At 44.4% G+C, this 16,096-nt stretch overlaps 1 protein-coding gene across 1 annotated transcript in view; it reads left to right on the top strand.

Annotated features, from left to right (window-relative positions):
• The window catches only part of PDE10A (phosphodiesterase 10A), a 131,704-nt gene that overhangs the window by 65,228 nt on the left and 50,380 nt on the right, over positions 1-16,096 (top strand). Inside the window, exons 13-14 of the mRNA XM_068110734.2 lie at positions 5,319-5,505; positions 7,685-7,827. Coding sequence (XP_067966835.1) covers positions 5,319-5,505; positions 7,685-7,827 — 330 coding nt within the window. The remainder of the gene's footprint in view (positions 1-5,318; positions 5,506-7,684; positions 7,828-16,096) is intronic.

The following is a 16,096-nucleotide window of genomic DNA, read 5'->3' as shown; positions in this document are numbered from 1 at the left end:
TTACATCACCTGCATATCTTAATCATAATGAGTCTACCTACTATGTATCATACTATCACCAATAATCCATTATGAGTGGATTGTAAAAACCATTGTGCATACATCATCACCCGCAAAGACACATCCTATATCGTTATCGGCGATTGCAAAAAAATTTTTTGGTAAATTAGCTTTGAGCCGACGTGAGATGTTTGCTTTCAAAATGACATTGCAACATTTGAAGATGTAACCCACCATGGCCCAAAATAAGGTAACTGTGAATGAAGATGGTAATTTTTATCTCACCTGGAACGAGGTTCAGGGGAGCTTAGGCGATGGCACATCGTCCGCCAGTCTGTCCATCCGTCAGTCCATCAGACAGTCCATGCACAACAGCAATGTTGCTCTTGTGTCCTAATATAGCTGAGTCCAGAGGCCATTGCCGATTGCATAGTTGCAAGGTGCCAGTGAGTGAAGGTGAGCAAAGAGTCTTGAACTATTCTGAGGGCACAAATGTGGAATTCGTACATAAAGAATCAATCTGTCAGTCCGTCCGTCCGTAAACACTTGCAACTTCTTCTCCGGAACCACTGAAGGGATTGTGACCAAACTTGGCGCAAATCATATTTGTTTTTACCAAAGTTTGTTCATGGCATTAAATAAAAATCTGCCCCTTTGGGGGTATACGATGGGGGGGGTGCCCCCCAAAACAGTTATTTGCTTTCTTCTCAGTAACTACACACACAATTTCAATGAAACTTCACCACAACCTTCATCACCCGTGATGTACCAATGTTTGTTCAAGGCATTAGAAAAATTGGGGTCTGAGGAGGGGGGGCACAAATGTGGGGGGGAAAAATAGTTTTTTTTTATGTTTGTTTGTTTCAAATCTTATGATTATGTTAGTATGATTCTTCATGCTTCCCTGTCTTCTAGCAACCATTGAAATTGTTTTAAAATACTACCAGGTGAGCGCCATGGGGTATTGTCCCTATTAGTCCATGGGCCCGGACCCGAAATTTCACTAATTGGTACCACCCGAGGTGGCAAGTTCTAGTAATGATTTTTGGAAAGGTGCATGTATGTGGGATACATGCTGATGTGATAGCAATTCTGGACTGGTAGCTTAGTGGTAGTTATCAGCTATTTTATACCCGCACCCGGTGAAAGGCGTTCGACGGTTCGGATTGATTTAGTCCATGTGTGAAATTTTGGGTACGGGCCCATGGACTAATTGGGCATATTAATCAGAAAGTACTGAGACAACGTAGATCCCAAAATTATCGCTTTATGTCTTATTTTAAACATACAATCTTCACATAGTGTAATTTTGGAATACAACAGCTACTATAATACACGTACGTGATTGTTATGGAAATTGTCACATAAACATGTCACAACATGAAAAGGTCACAACACATATTAATCAAACGGTTTTCTGAATCAAGGGAAAGAAAGTCCAGAGGCTGTACTGAGCTCATCTGCTGAGCCCATCTCAAGTACATGTATGCCACAATAGCTATAAACAGTACTAGTACTCAAATGTTATACAAAATGGTTGGAAATCACATACTAACAGAACTAACAGACTGTAGGCTATGTACCCGGTATGGTCAGGTAGTGCTTCACATAAAGATGAAATGACACAACACATTATCAAAATGTCTACATGTCTACATGTATTCTGAGGGTGTTTCCAGGGAAAGCACGTCCTGTGCTCTTCAGAATAATACTGAGTATGTCAATGTACCAAACTAGCGATATCATAGTCAGTCATCGAACTGCTCGTCTTCATCGGAGTCTCCGAGTTCGAAGGATTCTTCATCTTCCTGTTGTTTCTGGTTACTGCAGGTTTGTAGCTTGCACATGTCTGTGCATGACAGTCCATTGGTCAGGCATGTGCATTTTGGCAATTTGCAGGAACGCACACACTTGCAAGCTAAGAGTTCCAAGACCACATCTGGTGCTGGTGGTGAACGCATCCAGTGGATGGCGAGCTTGCCATCTTCATCCACTGTCCATCCATGCTCGGTAGGGTTTGGCACCGCTGGGCGAGCCTGCAGACAGCACTTCCATATTGCTGCCTGGTAGTTGGCTCGTAGGACGTGCATGAAGAGACAGTCTCTACATGGTGGCAACTGGCTGGACTCGACTCCTCCCCTCTTTGCGCAGAAGAGCTGGTAGCGCAGTTCGTTGACCTCACCAGTCCTAGCAGCTGCACTATACATGCGACAGATGAACTGCTGTACCTTCTCAAATAGTTCTGGGTTGACATCCCATGACTGACCAAGCTGTCTAAACGTCTCCTGGTAGTTACTGTCGTTCCTCACCAGCTTCAGTGCTATCAGCTTCCCACGGCCAGCGAATGCGCTCACAGTGTCACACCCTGTAAAGGCGTGTAGCCCAACCAGGCTGTCACACATGCTGTCTCCAATTGAGGTTGCCAGTTTGCTGATGTCGACAAACCGTGTGCGGTTCTGTGTGCCACATTTCTGGTAGAGGGGGCAGGGGATCTCCTTCTGGAAGGCTACACAGAGCACCATGACATCAGTGTCCTCAGCTGTGACTACGACTGCCTTTGAGCCAGCATTTGCAGCATGCAATGCATGCAGGAGCAGACGGGTATCCGCTTCTTCTTGTGTCGACTGCAGCTCTGACACTTCCACCCATTCATTTTCTGTTATCTTGTAGCATGTTTCCTCACAAGTCACATACAGTTCCTTGTCATGCAGCATCTCTTGGAACCTTGGGAGTTTCCACTGCTCCACCAGGAACTTGATGAGGCTGGTCTTGTTGCAGGCGCTACACAGGAACTTTCTCCATTGCTGGATGTTGTGCCCCCCTGCAAGGCTCTTGTACTGAAGGGCTGTGCTTGCACCACGGTTGAGCCTTTCAGCATCTTTGATCGAAGGCTGGCGGTAAACATCAAATACCACGTCAACCCTCTGACTCTGTCCACACTCATGCAGGACCCTAGACAAGGCCACCTCTGCTAGCTGTGCAAAGGTTTTGTTGTTTCCATTAATCTTTTGCACCAGACTCATCCCATCAATGATGCACGTCGAAGGTGTTGGGATAGTGTCTGCAGGAGATACATTCTTCTCAAGCTCCCTGGCAACTGCGGCCTTGTTCGTCTTTCGTAGGGATCCATCAGCATTTGCCAGTGCCCACGGTAACGGACCTAGTGGGTGGGCCAGGACATCCTTCATGTTCACCTTTCTGCTCTCAGCGACAAGGATCATATGGCTGAACAGTTTTCGATCTGCCTTCAGAACAACATCTTGTGCTTTCTTTCCACGGGATGTCTTTGTGGTGACATTGGCGAATGTCTTCAGGCTTTGCTTGGACATCTTGTCGTGGAATTTGACAGATGGTTGATCCTCATCTAACCTTGTCTTCTTGAATGTCTGGTACGCTTCTTCTCCTATTTCAAGCGCCTTCAGAAGGTCCCTGGCCACGTCGGGTGGAGCCATGGTGCCAGTGGACAGACCAATCAGGTCAGTGTTGTCAGGGAACATTGGATTCAGCCAGTTGTTTTCCATGAGATCTATGAGGGACTTGACAGCAGTTTCGTCTTTCCTGATCCTTGGAGCATGTATATCTGGATGAGACAGTTTGGAACTGCCCTGACCTATCATGTCCCTCAGTGCTCTCAGATACATGGTCCTGTACTCAGCTGTCAGGTAGTACTTGCTCACAGCCCCTGGTTTCAAGCTGAACCCCTTTGTCCCTCCTGCCGTCTGGGTGTCTTTGTTAACTGTCTCTTCGGTCGTTTGGTCGACAGGGATTCTTCCGAAGGGGTTGTTGGGACCGAGTTGAACTGAGAATCCCCCTCGCATGAACTCAGCATACACGTCTGGGTGTGTGGTGGGCAGCTGGGACATCTGGGCATAGTAGTATGGGAGGTAGCGTGCATAATTCAGCCTGTCATATGCGAAGCACCATGGGATCATTGCACGAATTGATGCCAGGTGTAGCACCCAGTCTCCCTCTCTTGATGCTCGAATGAGACCCAGCAAGATCTCGACAATGTCCAGATACGACATCCAGAATGCTGAGAGGCTGCCGTTTCCACCTCTGAGGAACTCGAGGTATATTCCAAACAGTTCCATGATGCGTGCGCATGAGCGGTCACCGAGGACCTGCTTCAGGGATGCCTGTGAGATATCTTTGCAGAGGTGATCCTGTGTGATCTGTGATCCTGTGTCTTGAGCAGGTTCACTGGCACTGGCACATTTGAGGATGCCATCAAGATGTCTTTTCATGGTGAAGAGACTGCGACATTTTCTGTGGTACTGGATTGTTGGAATCTGTCCATCAGGAAGGTTCGTAGCTAGTTTCAAAATTGCTGCATGTTTTCTGATCTGGGCTGCCCTCAGCAATGTTCTCCATGAGTCAATGTCTTGTAGTGAAACCAGCTTGTCTGTATTGTCATTGGAACAGTGGATGATGCACTCCACTCGTGGCCGCTTTAGTGGCAGGCTGCTTGCTCCGTCAGAGGCCATGTTCAGTCAGTTTTCACCTGCAACATAGAATTATCAATCCACATTACTATGTTGCACAAATTAGTAGTCTGCCAGTCCTTAATTATATTTAATTACACTTAATTAGACTGGTGAAACCAGTGGACTGATATCTGAAAGCAAATCAAGCATTCATGACTGGACTAATTCTAACCTGCAGGCTGCAAATGTATATCACCACTGATGAGGGGAAATCAGCACTTTACATATCTGTCATATATTTTCTGCTTAACTAAATAGACATAATTATTGCAGAGCCTCTTGTTCTTGCCTCACCTACCAGGAAGTATCCACCAGTGGCCAAGTATACGGAATACGGAAGAAAACTGGACACTGCCAGCATCCAACATATATTTTGTTCTTAACTAAGACACTAAAACTGAAGAAAAAGTTAGTTTCCACACATGAATAAATACAAGAATATGTATTATATAGTATAACATACATGTCTTTATTACAAACATCCATTTGCTAAGATATTTAAGCATGTTACATTGTCTATTCAGCTAAAAAAATGATTTGGAAGATGATACTAGTAACAACAGCGCGGAGTTGCGGTATCGCGATTAATGCAAAAACAGCTTTCCTGCAAGAAAAATGAAAAAGCTACCCATTTGGAATTGCTATCACATATTATTTTACTTATATGGGTGTAACAAATAAATTGGCACCATGGAACTTTTGCCACCTCGGGTGGTACCGATATCTGGTCTGGCCCATGGACTATATGTTTGAACCTGCAACTGTAAAAGCAGGAGCTTGTCTGAACCTGAGAAAACTAAAGCTGGAATGAACCTTGTCTGCCCCTTGTTCCAGAGAAGTGGATCTATACACGGGATATACGACCAGAAACATCTTGTGCATGCCGATTGTGAGCCGGGGCTCGGTCATCGGAGTCATTCAGATGGTGAACAAACGTTCTGGCGGAGCTTTTTCAAACACGGATGAGAACAATTTCAAGATGTTCGCCGTGTTTTGTGCACTTGCTCTTCATTGTGCAAATGTGCGTACTCTTTTTTTCACATTACATTATATCCTTATTGATACATTTGTGAGTGATATTAATTTGTGAGTGTTTCCAGAGATTTGTGTTTTATTTGTCTGGTACCTGGCTTGCAAGATGCCTGCTTGCTTATACTACCTACCACCTCACCTGGTAGCATGACAATTTCCATCGGGTGTTTCCAATTTTGGGGGATTCAGTGTCGAGGCTCATGGAGGAGCTAGAGCAGAGAACGGACCAGGACGTAACGGAATGAAAAGAACAGTAGAAAGGGAGAAGGTGTGAGAGGGGAACACACCAATAGCAGGGTTGAGGTACAAAATAGAGGGAGACTTGGAGAAATAAGGGATGAGAGCAAGGAGACAACACAGGGGTGAACAATAAATGTGTGGACATATCACTCACTGTACCTTCGACTATATTTTATAAAACAACAAAATGCTAACAAAACGCAACTCAGAATTTACCTTTATACTTTCACAGTTTGAATTTTTGTAGCATGCTACCATCAGGCCCCAAAGACCCTCCCTCCAACTTCTCCGCCCCATCTCACCAACCCAGTGCTTGGTCATTGGGGCTGCCGTGGCCGCTGGGCCTACCTCTTTATTAACCAATCCTCCACGTAACGGGAGACACTGGAGCCCAGGCTTCATGTTCCCGTTCACCAATCGTGTGTGTGTGTGTGTGTGTTTATGTGCACACGTGTGTTCATGTGTGTGTGCGTGTGTGTCTGTGCATGTGTGTGTGTGTGTGTGTGTGTGTGTGTGTCTGTGCATGTGTGTGTGTCTGTGCATGTGTGTGTGTCTGTCTGTGTGTGTGTGTGTGTGTGTGTGTGTGTGTGTGTGTGTGTGTGTGTGTGTGTGTGTGTGTGTGTGTATCAGGCCATAAATATATATATATATGTATATATCATTTCAGCTTTTCAACATAAAAATGATCATCAAATTTTGAAAATCAAATCATCTGAAAATCATCAAATTCAAAATCATCAAATTTACAACAAACCTTTATTATGAGAATATGGAGAAGACCAATTAATAATGTGGTCAAAATGTCAAAGGGCAAAGCTACAGTGAGTACAAATAGGCCATATCAGCCTGCCCGCCGCATACCACGAGACGGCTGGGTTTTGTAATTTCTTCCTCTCCATGTTTCTTTATTTACCATTTGAACTTTTGTCATAAAATTTACAACAAACCTTTATTATGAGAATATGGAGAACACCAATTCATAATTTATACAAATGTCTTTTTTTTGCTGTTGTTTTCATCAAGTTTAGTTTGAGTACAAAGCAGGCGCGGACGGGCTTTGCATTGAGATGCTTTTTAGTTTAGGCTCATGGAGGAAACTTTGGACTTTGAGGTTCAGGGAGGAGCTTGTACAGATACAGGACCAACTAGGTCAATGATTTTTCTAGACATCACTGACATTATCATGAATTACAAGGTCACAAGTAGACACTGGACAATCACATTCTGGGTTCGCTACATCATGAGCCAAGAGTTCAGGTGGAAATGCTAATGGACCAAGGTTGTGCCATATTTTATAACATTTTCTTTGACGTTTCAAACACATAATACAATGAAACTTTCGTGTGACTTGTTAATAAATTTAATGAAAAAAATCTCGAATTTGTAAAATTTATCTTTAATATTTGTTTAAAATCAAATTTAAAGTTTTTTTTATCGCAAAAGGATTCTAGTTTGTCAATTTATCTGAATTTTTAAATTATCTCTCCAACAATTCCCCAGATTTGTATGAATGATTCCATAATTTATCAATACATTACTGAGTTACCGATCTTTGTGGAGCCTTTTTTGTTGTTCTCTTGTGAACCTGTGAAAAACACAACATTAATACTTTGACTTTATGTGAAACCAACTGATGCAAGGTGTAAAAGGGGAAGCAAGCATTAGGCCACAAAGAAAGACAAGATTGTTTTGTTTTTGGAATATTTTTTTCCAATCATTTCATGTAAATCTGTCTTTTGAAAAAGTTTCACCCTATCGTAGTCGGTTCTTTTGTGGAAACGGCAGAGGTTTTGTGTGCCTCAACAAAACTCCTTAGTATTTCAAAATCCTGATGAATTCACTTCATTTTGTTCATTTTATTTCATACCGGTTTCACAAAACAGAACTTTCAAGGCGAATTCGCCTTCTGTTTGTCTGTATCTATGTAGATGTACCATCGCATCACACATTCGGAATGCATTTTCCGTGTGACCCTTGAGAAGCTCACGTACCACACGGTATGCACAGCTGAGGAGTGGCAAAACCTCATGAGCAGTATCATACCTTTCCACCTCAAGCAAGAGATGAACCTGTAAGTGAGGAATTCTTCTCTATGGAAATCTCTACACAAATAAGATTTTTAAGAAATGGCTGTTTTATCATTTATACAGCTCCTTTCTGTAGTTTCTAGGGTTTCTTTAAGGTTTCTATAGAAAAATATAAGATGTTTTAATATTGTTGTTGTTGTTGGTCAAGGTATGCTTGTACTCACCACAGAGCATCGGTGCATTCAGGATGAGTTGTGAATGTTGAATCCATCACTGGATGTGCTCACCTGGTGAGGGCAGGAATGTGGAATTTAGCCAGCGTACGAGTACACATTGGTATGTGTATACTCTTGAAAATGACTCTTTTGGGATTGTTAACATCTGTCTATCAGGAAATACTTAGTCGACTGGGCAACCAGTTTAACATACCTTCTGAGGGATGACACTTGAATGCAACACACGGCCTGTCAGATGCCAGGATGACCATTTCTAATCAGGTTCGGAATCAAACCCAGATCAGACAGCTTGGAAGCAAATGTATTTACTACCTTTGATCTATTCTGCCAATCATAGTTTTTGAACCATTTATTAATTTCTGATACAATTTATGATTTTTTTTGAGTTTCTTAATAAAGTGTGGATACATTGAAAGATATCTTCCCTAAAACCTGCTATGGCTGTCAGAAGGGTAACTTTCCCATTTTCTTATTTGTTCCTCCACTTACCAACCACTCTAATATTCTTCCCTCAGTCCATCCTCTCGTTTTTTTCATTCTTCTATCCTCGCCCACACTTTACCTCCTTCATCGTCTCGCATGTTATTTCCTCCTTCATCCCCTTACCATCTTCTTATCTCCTCCATCTCTCACATTCTTAATTGCTACGTGCCTCACATTAGGGGAGAGTGGGGTAAGTTGAGCCTAAGGGTAAGTTGAGCCACCCCATGTTTCTTAGAAAGTGAAATATTTGAAGGTGTGAGAGCGCCATCTATACTTTCATAGCAACAGTCTTTCTTCCCGAGTACGCATGCAGAGGAATATGAAGCAGGGGTAAGTAAGATCTAATGAAATTTGTATTTTTTTCGGAATTTCCCAAACTTTGAGTGATGGTGTTTTGGGGGTGATAACAATAGAATTAATGGAAGCTTAATGAATTGTTTATGTAGTAATGTGAACATGAATGGTGTAGATTATTTACCTGAGAGTATGAATTGTAAATTGAATCAATACGTGAAATGAGCATGTTTATATTCAAAGTGGCACCCGTGGGGTAAGATGATCAATTGGGTCGGGTCAAGTTGAGCCATGGCTCATCTTACCCCATGAACATGTGTGCAAGATAAAGTTACTGCTTTATACGCAAGTTGGAGTTGAAAACTGTAGTTCTTGTAACACTGATACTTGTGTATAGATCTAAATCCTATTCCTAAGAATGATTCATGTAAATATTTTTGCATTAATCACAGGTAAATGGAAAAATGCCTTGGGACTATAAAAGGAAGACAGCACGTGGTTGTTCTTCATAATTATTTGAAATACAAACCAGTTAATCAGCATATCTGACTGATAAATCTTGACGATTACATATGTATGAACATTCAGCCAAAGTTTACTGATAATTCATGTGTCTTACTAATAATCAGAACACAATACATGTATAATTATTTCAGTTCAAACTGTTAAATTTCATTAGATCAATTACATCATGTTACTTTGTAATAGACACGAGGTGCTTCCTTCTTACATGTGCGTAAATTTCACACAAGGGAAAGGAGCATTTATCAAGTTTCAATTATTGAACTGAAAAATCTGATCTGAAAAAACGTGAACATTTACAGGAAACTACTTTGTCTTGTTTTGCATTGTTAAAGCTATAAGCAACAGCTTTTGCGTGATTGTTAAAAAAATGTGTATTCATTAATACTTCATGCATTCCCAGTTTCAATGGGTTTTCTCAGTGTTTTATCAATAATAAGCTTTTCCAGTGGATCTGGACTTAAACTTTTTGTCTCAAACTTGTTTTATTGCTGTTCTGTCCTGTATTGAGCCGGTGAATTTGATGGGACACAAAATGTTTCATGCTGTTTTTTTCTTGTGGCTCAACTTACCCACTGGCTCAAGTTACCCCGAACCCATGATCAACTTGCCCCATCATGGGGGAAAATGAGCCATTAGACAACTTTTTTTTGAAGGCCTCTGCTAATTAATTACATGAAAATGGAATGGTAACATGTGTATGAGGGGAGAAGCAAGTATTTACAGCATCATAATCACTATGGCTCTGATGCACAGCACTTTATATTTGATGTCCAGAAGGGCATTACTGAAAAATGGCTCATCTTACCCCACTCTCCCCTATTAATGGCCCAATCTCCTACATTCTCACTTACTCTATCTCCCAAATTAACACTTCCTTTATCTCCCACATTCCTAGTTATTCCATCTCCCACATTCCTGCTTAGTACTTACTCCATCTTCCACATTTCTACTTACTTTGTCTCCCACATTCCTACTTACTCAATCCCCCACATTCCTTCTTACTCCATCTCCCACATTCCTTCTTACTCTATGTCCCACATTCCTTCTTACTCCATCTCCCACATTCCTGCTAACTCCATCTCCTACAATGCTACTTATATTTTATTTTATTATTATTATTATTTTTTGTATACAGAATCAAGGCTCGTGTAAGAGCTAACACATTGAAAATGAAAACATGCACAGACACATAAAACATACAATGAAGGGAGCAGGAGACAATAGGGAGAGAGAGAGGGAAGCACACAAGCACAACAACAGCAGAGAACAGGGATATCGGTAGATCTGTGGAAGGGGGAGGGCTGAGGGAGGTGGGAGGGGTATATGGTATAAAGCAAATGAAGACACACCTAGGAATTTCAGGAAAGAAGTTGGGGATTGAAAGAGGCGGATTTGGCGTGTTTTAACGGGAGTAGAAAAGATCAAGGTTTTGGATGGGGGAAGATAAGAGATGGTGGTGAACAGCTGTTTTAAAGACCTGGAGGGAGGAGAAGGATTGAAGAGAGTGTGGGAGTTTGTTCCAGAGGCGCGAGAAAAGAGGAATGAAAGAATGAAGGTGAGCAGAGAGTCTTGATTTTGACAGTTTCACCAGAAGAGGGTTGCCTGAAGATCTTGTGGATCCTGCAGGAATATTTGGGGGACAGAGCACAGACAGAGTCGGGGGAGCAAGGCCAGAGAGGAGTCGGTAGAAGACAGAAAGACCACATACCTGCCTGCATTGAGAAAGAGAAAGGCCCTCAGAATCAGCTTCATCGCGGGAGATTCTAATGATTCTGAATGCTTTGGTTTCAACCGCGTGAAGCCGAGTAGAATGACCTGGTCTAGGTGTGAGGCGGAGCACCAGCCCAGAGGGGAGAGCAGTATTCCATTGAGCTGTGGATGAAAGCTTGGTATGTGGTGAAGGGCTCAGAAGTGCCCAGACAGGACTTCGCACGACGGAGGATCCCCAATCGGTGACTGGCTTTGGAGGCCAGCTTAGAAATGTGGTTTTCCCAGGAAAGATCATGGCAGATTATGAGACCCAAAAGCTTGAGTGACAGAACTTCTTCCAGAGGATTGTTCAGAAAGTAGATGGGAGGGTTTTCCAGACGATCTTTTTTGGAGAGACAAAGTGAGCGTGTAAGATTTGTCAGGATTAAAAGAAATGTTCCACTGGTTTGTGATATTGTCCAGGTCTGCAGAGAGTGAAGAGGCTGCGGCCTGCTGATCTGAGGGTTGAGATATGAAGCGGCAGAGAGTGGAGTCATCAGCAAAGAGATAGATAGGATTTTCCAGAGAGTCGGAGAGATCATTAATGAAGACCAGAAAAAGCACAGGGCCCAGAACTCTGCCTTGAGGAACTCCAGCCTGAACAGGAAAGGGAGATGAGAGAAACCCATTCAGGGCCACACGTTGACTACAACTAGAGACAAAGTCCGCAAGCCATGCGTGAAGGTTTCCATGGACACCATAGGAGGAGAGTTTGGTGAGCAGAGCTGGGTGCCAGACCGTATCTATGATATCCTCTTTGGCATTGAGGAACTCCATCCACTTTTTGAGACAGCAGAAGCAGCATGTCCAGCATAGAATGACCTGGTCTGAATCCAAATTGATGATCTGAAATCAAGCCATTGGAGAAGAGAAGCATTTGATGTCAGAAGCAAAGATGGATTCCATGACCTTGATGATTATTGGGAGAAGGCTGATTGGTCTGTAGTTGCAAGGATCTGTTTTTGCACCTTTCTTATGCAAAGCGGTACTCCATCTTCTTACCTACTCCATCTTCCATATATCTACTTACTCTGTCTCCCACATTCTCCCCTACTCCATCTCCCACATTCCTGCTTTCTCCAGATCCCACAATCCTACCTCTTCAGTCATCTCCCACATTCTTGCCTCTTCAATCCCTGCTGCATCCTTTTGCATGTTGTTTCAACCAACATTCATAGATAACTCCAACATATTTACTGCCGCTCCCTTACACACATTGTGGTGAAATATGATGTAATGTCTCGAGCTGGAAGAGAAGGTTCGTTTGGAGGGCCAACCTTGAAAGAGCTTATATAAGACTGGACTGTTTGGTGCTCGGTCTCATGGCAGTTCTGTTACCTTAGTGCCAAGAGACTATCGCGATTAACAGGTACGTAATTGCTTGCTTGCAGGGGGCTTGGAGGAAATGTTTGTTTTGATTGCTTCCTTTGTAGTGCTAATGATCGTGCTTTATTTGTGTTGTAGGATGAGTGGAGATATAGTTCAATAAAACCTCATTACTTGAAAGAGGTCTGAGTTTTGATGTAAAACAATTGATTGAACTACATCTCGACACTACGAGCCATGGAGAAGCTGTTTAAGCTGGAGAGATTTAACAGTGATCCTCTTGCCAGCGATGCTGCCAGCCAATGGACATACTGAGAACGGGCTCTCAGACACCATATGGCAATTGTTCCCGACCTCACAGATGTGCAAAAGCTGACCATTCTCCACTGTAATGTGTCGAACTCGGTCTATGATTATTTCCCTAATTGTGAGACATATGTGACGGCAATAGCAACTTTGCGCACACTCTATGTGAAACCAAGGAGTCCGATATATGCCCGGCATCTTCTCGCCACCCATGGACAGGATGCCACGGAGTCCCTGGAGCAATATGTACTGGCCCTACGGCAGCTTGGCAAAGACTGTGGGCTGCCTGAATGGACGGCTGTCGAGGTCATCGACAATCTCATGCGGGATGCGTTCATAACGGGACTCCAGTCGCTGGCTATCCATCAGTGCTTGCTGGAGACAGAGACTACGTCTTTACGAGTCGTGTATGACCAAGCCCGGGTACGCAAACTAGCCCAGGTTAGATCCGAGGCCTATGGGAGGCCATACCTGATGGCTAGTGCAGCTGTTGCCACGAAGCACCCTGAGGCCAACATCTCTGTGGAGAGTGCTTCCGCGTGGTCGGACACCCGCCGGGATGAATCGCTAATCAAGAGCATGAACGCAGAGGAGAACAAACCTATAACTACGGCTGTGGTGAATCCTGCAAGGACGACGGCAAAATGTTATTTTTGCAGCAATAGGCGACATCTGAGGTCCCTTTGTCCGGCGAGAGACACATTGTGCAATAATTGTCGCTGGAAGGGATATTATGCTAAAGTCTGCCGATCGAGCAGGGCCAAGCGAGTGATGCTAGCAGGGGCCTTCATGTCGAGAGTCGACCCGCTTGCCACGGCTGCTCCTCATGGGCTAGCCAAAGCTGTCATGCCGGTGAAGATTAACGGCGATGATGCTGATGCATTGATTGACACGGGGAGCAGTGACAATTTTGTCAACCACGCTCTGGTTCGACGTCACGGATGGCCCATCATTCCGACCCGATTGCCTACCCGGGTCTACATGGCATCCGCGTCTCTATGCCAAAGCACCAAAGGGATCTGTGTTGTAAATTTGGTGGCTAATGGGGTAATGTATATGGATGTTAAGCTGTTGGTATTACAGAATCTGTGTTCAGATGTGCTATTGGGCCACGATTTTTTTAATCGGCACCGACGACTAGAAATGCAATTCGAGGGAGCTAATGCCAAGACCTTTTCGGTATGCAGTTTAGTTGAAATGGCGATCGATCCCCCTCCGATTTTTCCGTGTCTAACTCCCGACTGCCATCCTTTCACGGATAAGTCCAGGCGTTACTCACGGCCGGACGCTCAATTTATTGAGGGCGAAACTAGACGATTGCTACGGGAGGGAATTATCAAGGCCAGTATATCGCCTTGGAGAGTTCAAGTACTCATGGTCACCAATCCTAATCACCGGAAACCAATGGTAATTGACTCCTCACAAACGATTAATCGTTATACTCAATTGGCCGCTTACCCACACCCCAAGATGGATCATATGGTATAGGATGTGGCTACCTAATGGGTGTTCAGCACCTTGTATCTCCATAGTGTTACGTGGTCCCCTCGGTGACTACCTGGTCTCGGTGACCCCCGGACCGTGAGAGGAACTTCGCCAGAAAGTAGTATTATATATGCGCTTTCGCAACGCAATCCCTATGAATTCCACCCAAGAGAAAACTGATGTTCAATGATATATTTCAAGGGTAATGATACCATACAATTTCAATGATACAATCAAGGATATATTCCCCAAGCAATCCACCATCCACAATTCACACTCAACAATCAATCAATCCCCTAGATGATTAAGATGGCCATCTTACATACGTGTCCCCTTTTGTACTCACGACCCCCTTTGGTCTCTGTCCCTCACAATGTCTCTGGGCCCCTCCTGACCAAGATGATGGTCTGCTTCGCCGCTCTCGGGCGGTTGAACGAACCCCGGGTGGACGTTTTCCCACGGGGCAGGTATCGTACCGGGAACCAAGGTTGCAGCCCCCTCTTGGCCACGCGAAGCGGGTACTGTACAGCAGGCAAAAGCCACACGCCGTTTGCAACGCGGGTTAGGCCCCAACGTGCGACCCGTACGTGTCTTTGTAGACGGTGCCGCGAACGGTGCCAGACGCTGGGTCGGTGCACGGCCACACGGTAGCTTGACGTGTCCACCGGGCAGGTATCCGTCCCGGTAACTCCTCTCGCCAGACGGGCTCGGGAACGCCGCTTTTCCACACGGCTCAATATCGGTCCCACCTCTCGTCGGAGCGGGGCGAGGAAGAAGAATCCTCGTCGCTTCTCTTCACCTCGTGTCTTTCTTCTTCCGTTTCCGGTCTCTTTTTCCAGAAGGGCTCCTGACCCTCCAACCACAACAACCCTTAATCGACTACACATTGATAAGCAAAGACCTGAATAGTAATTCACATACATTCCCATTAATATGTAACACTCCCCCCCTTCAAGAAAGAAAGTTTGAACCCAGCGAAAACTTTCTTTGCCGGCCAACTTGGATAAACAAACCAGATAACTCAACCCCCCCCACATTATCAGTTCCCCCCGGGCACAGTTATCACTTAAAAATAAAGCCACCAAATTTCACCACAACCCCCCCAGATTAACTCACTCTGGACAAAGCGTCCGCCACGACATTGTCCCGGCCCCGTACATGTTCAATTTCCAAGTTGAACCCCTGCAAAGCCAAACTCCATCTCATCAACCTCTGATTTTTATTTTTCATTCTTTGAATGAAGGTTAAGGGGTTGTGATCCGTAAAGACCTTTATGGGAAAGGACGTGATTCCTAAATACACCTCATAATGTTGAAGCCCTAGCAGGAGAGCCAGGGTCTCTTTCTCCACTGTGGCATAATTTGCCTGATGTTTATTGAACTTTTTGGAGTAGTAGCACACGGGGTGGTCCACCCCATCCTCATCTTCCTGTAACAAGACCGCTCCAGCCCCCACATCGCTTGCATCTACGGCCAACTTGAACGGTGCTTGGAAGTCCGGAGCGGTTAGGACCGGAGAGCTCATTAGTATCGCTTTGACATGGGCAAAGGCCGCCTGACATTTGCCATCCCAAACGAATGGGGTCTCCTTTCTCAACAAACTCGTTAAAGGGGCTACCACATCCGAAAAATTCTTACAGAACCGCCGGTACCACCCCGCCATACCTAAGAATCTCATCAGCTCTTTCTTCCCCTTTGGGACTTGGAAGCGATCGATAGCTTCTACCTTGGCGGTCACTGGTTGTACCTGACCCTGCCCTACTACATGGCCGAGGAACACTACCTGTGCTCTTACAAACTCACTCTTGGCTAAGTTGATGGTCAGACCTGCCTCGGACATCGTCTGAAAAAATGCATGGATTTGCTTAATGTGGTCTTCCATGGTCATGGTGTGGATGATTACATCATCC

The sequence above is a fragment of the Myxine glutinosa genome, chromosome 3 (assembly GCF_964187855.1).
Source record: "Myxine glutinosa chromosome 3, kmMyxGlut1.1, whole genome shotgun sequence".
Taxonomy (NCBI): Eukaryota; Metazoa; Chordata; class Myxini; order Myxiniformes; family Myxinidae; genus Myxine; species Myxine glutinosa.
This window is presented reverse-complemented; position numbering and strand designations above follow the sequence as displayed.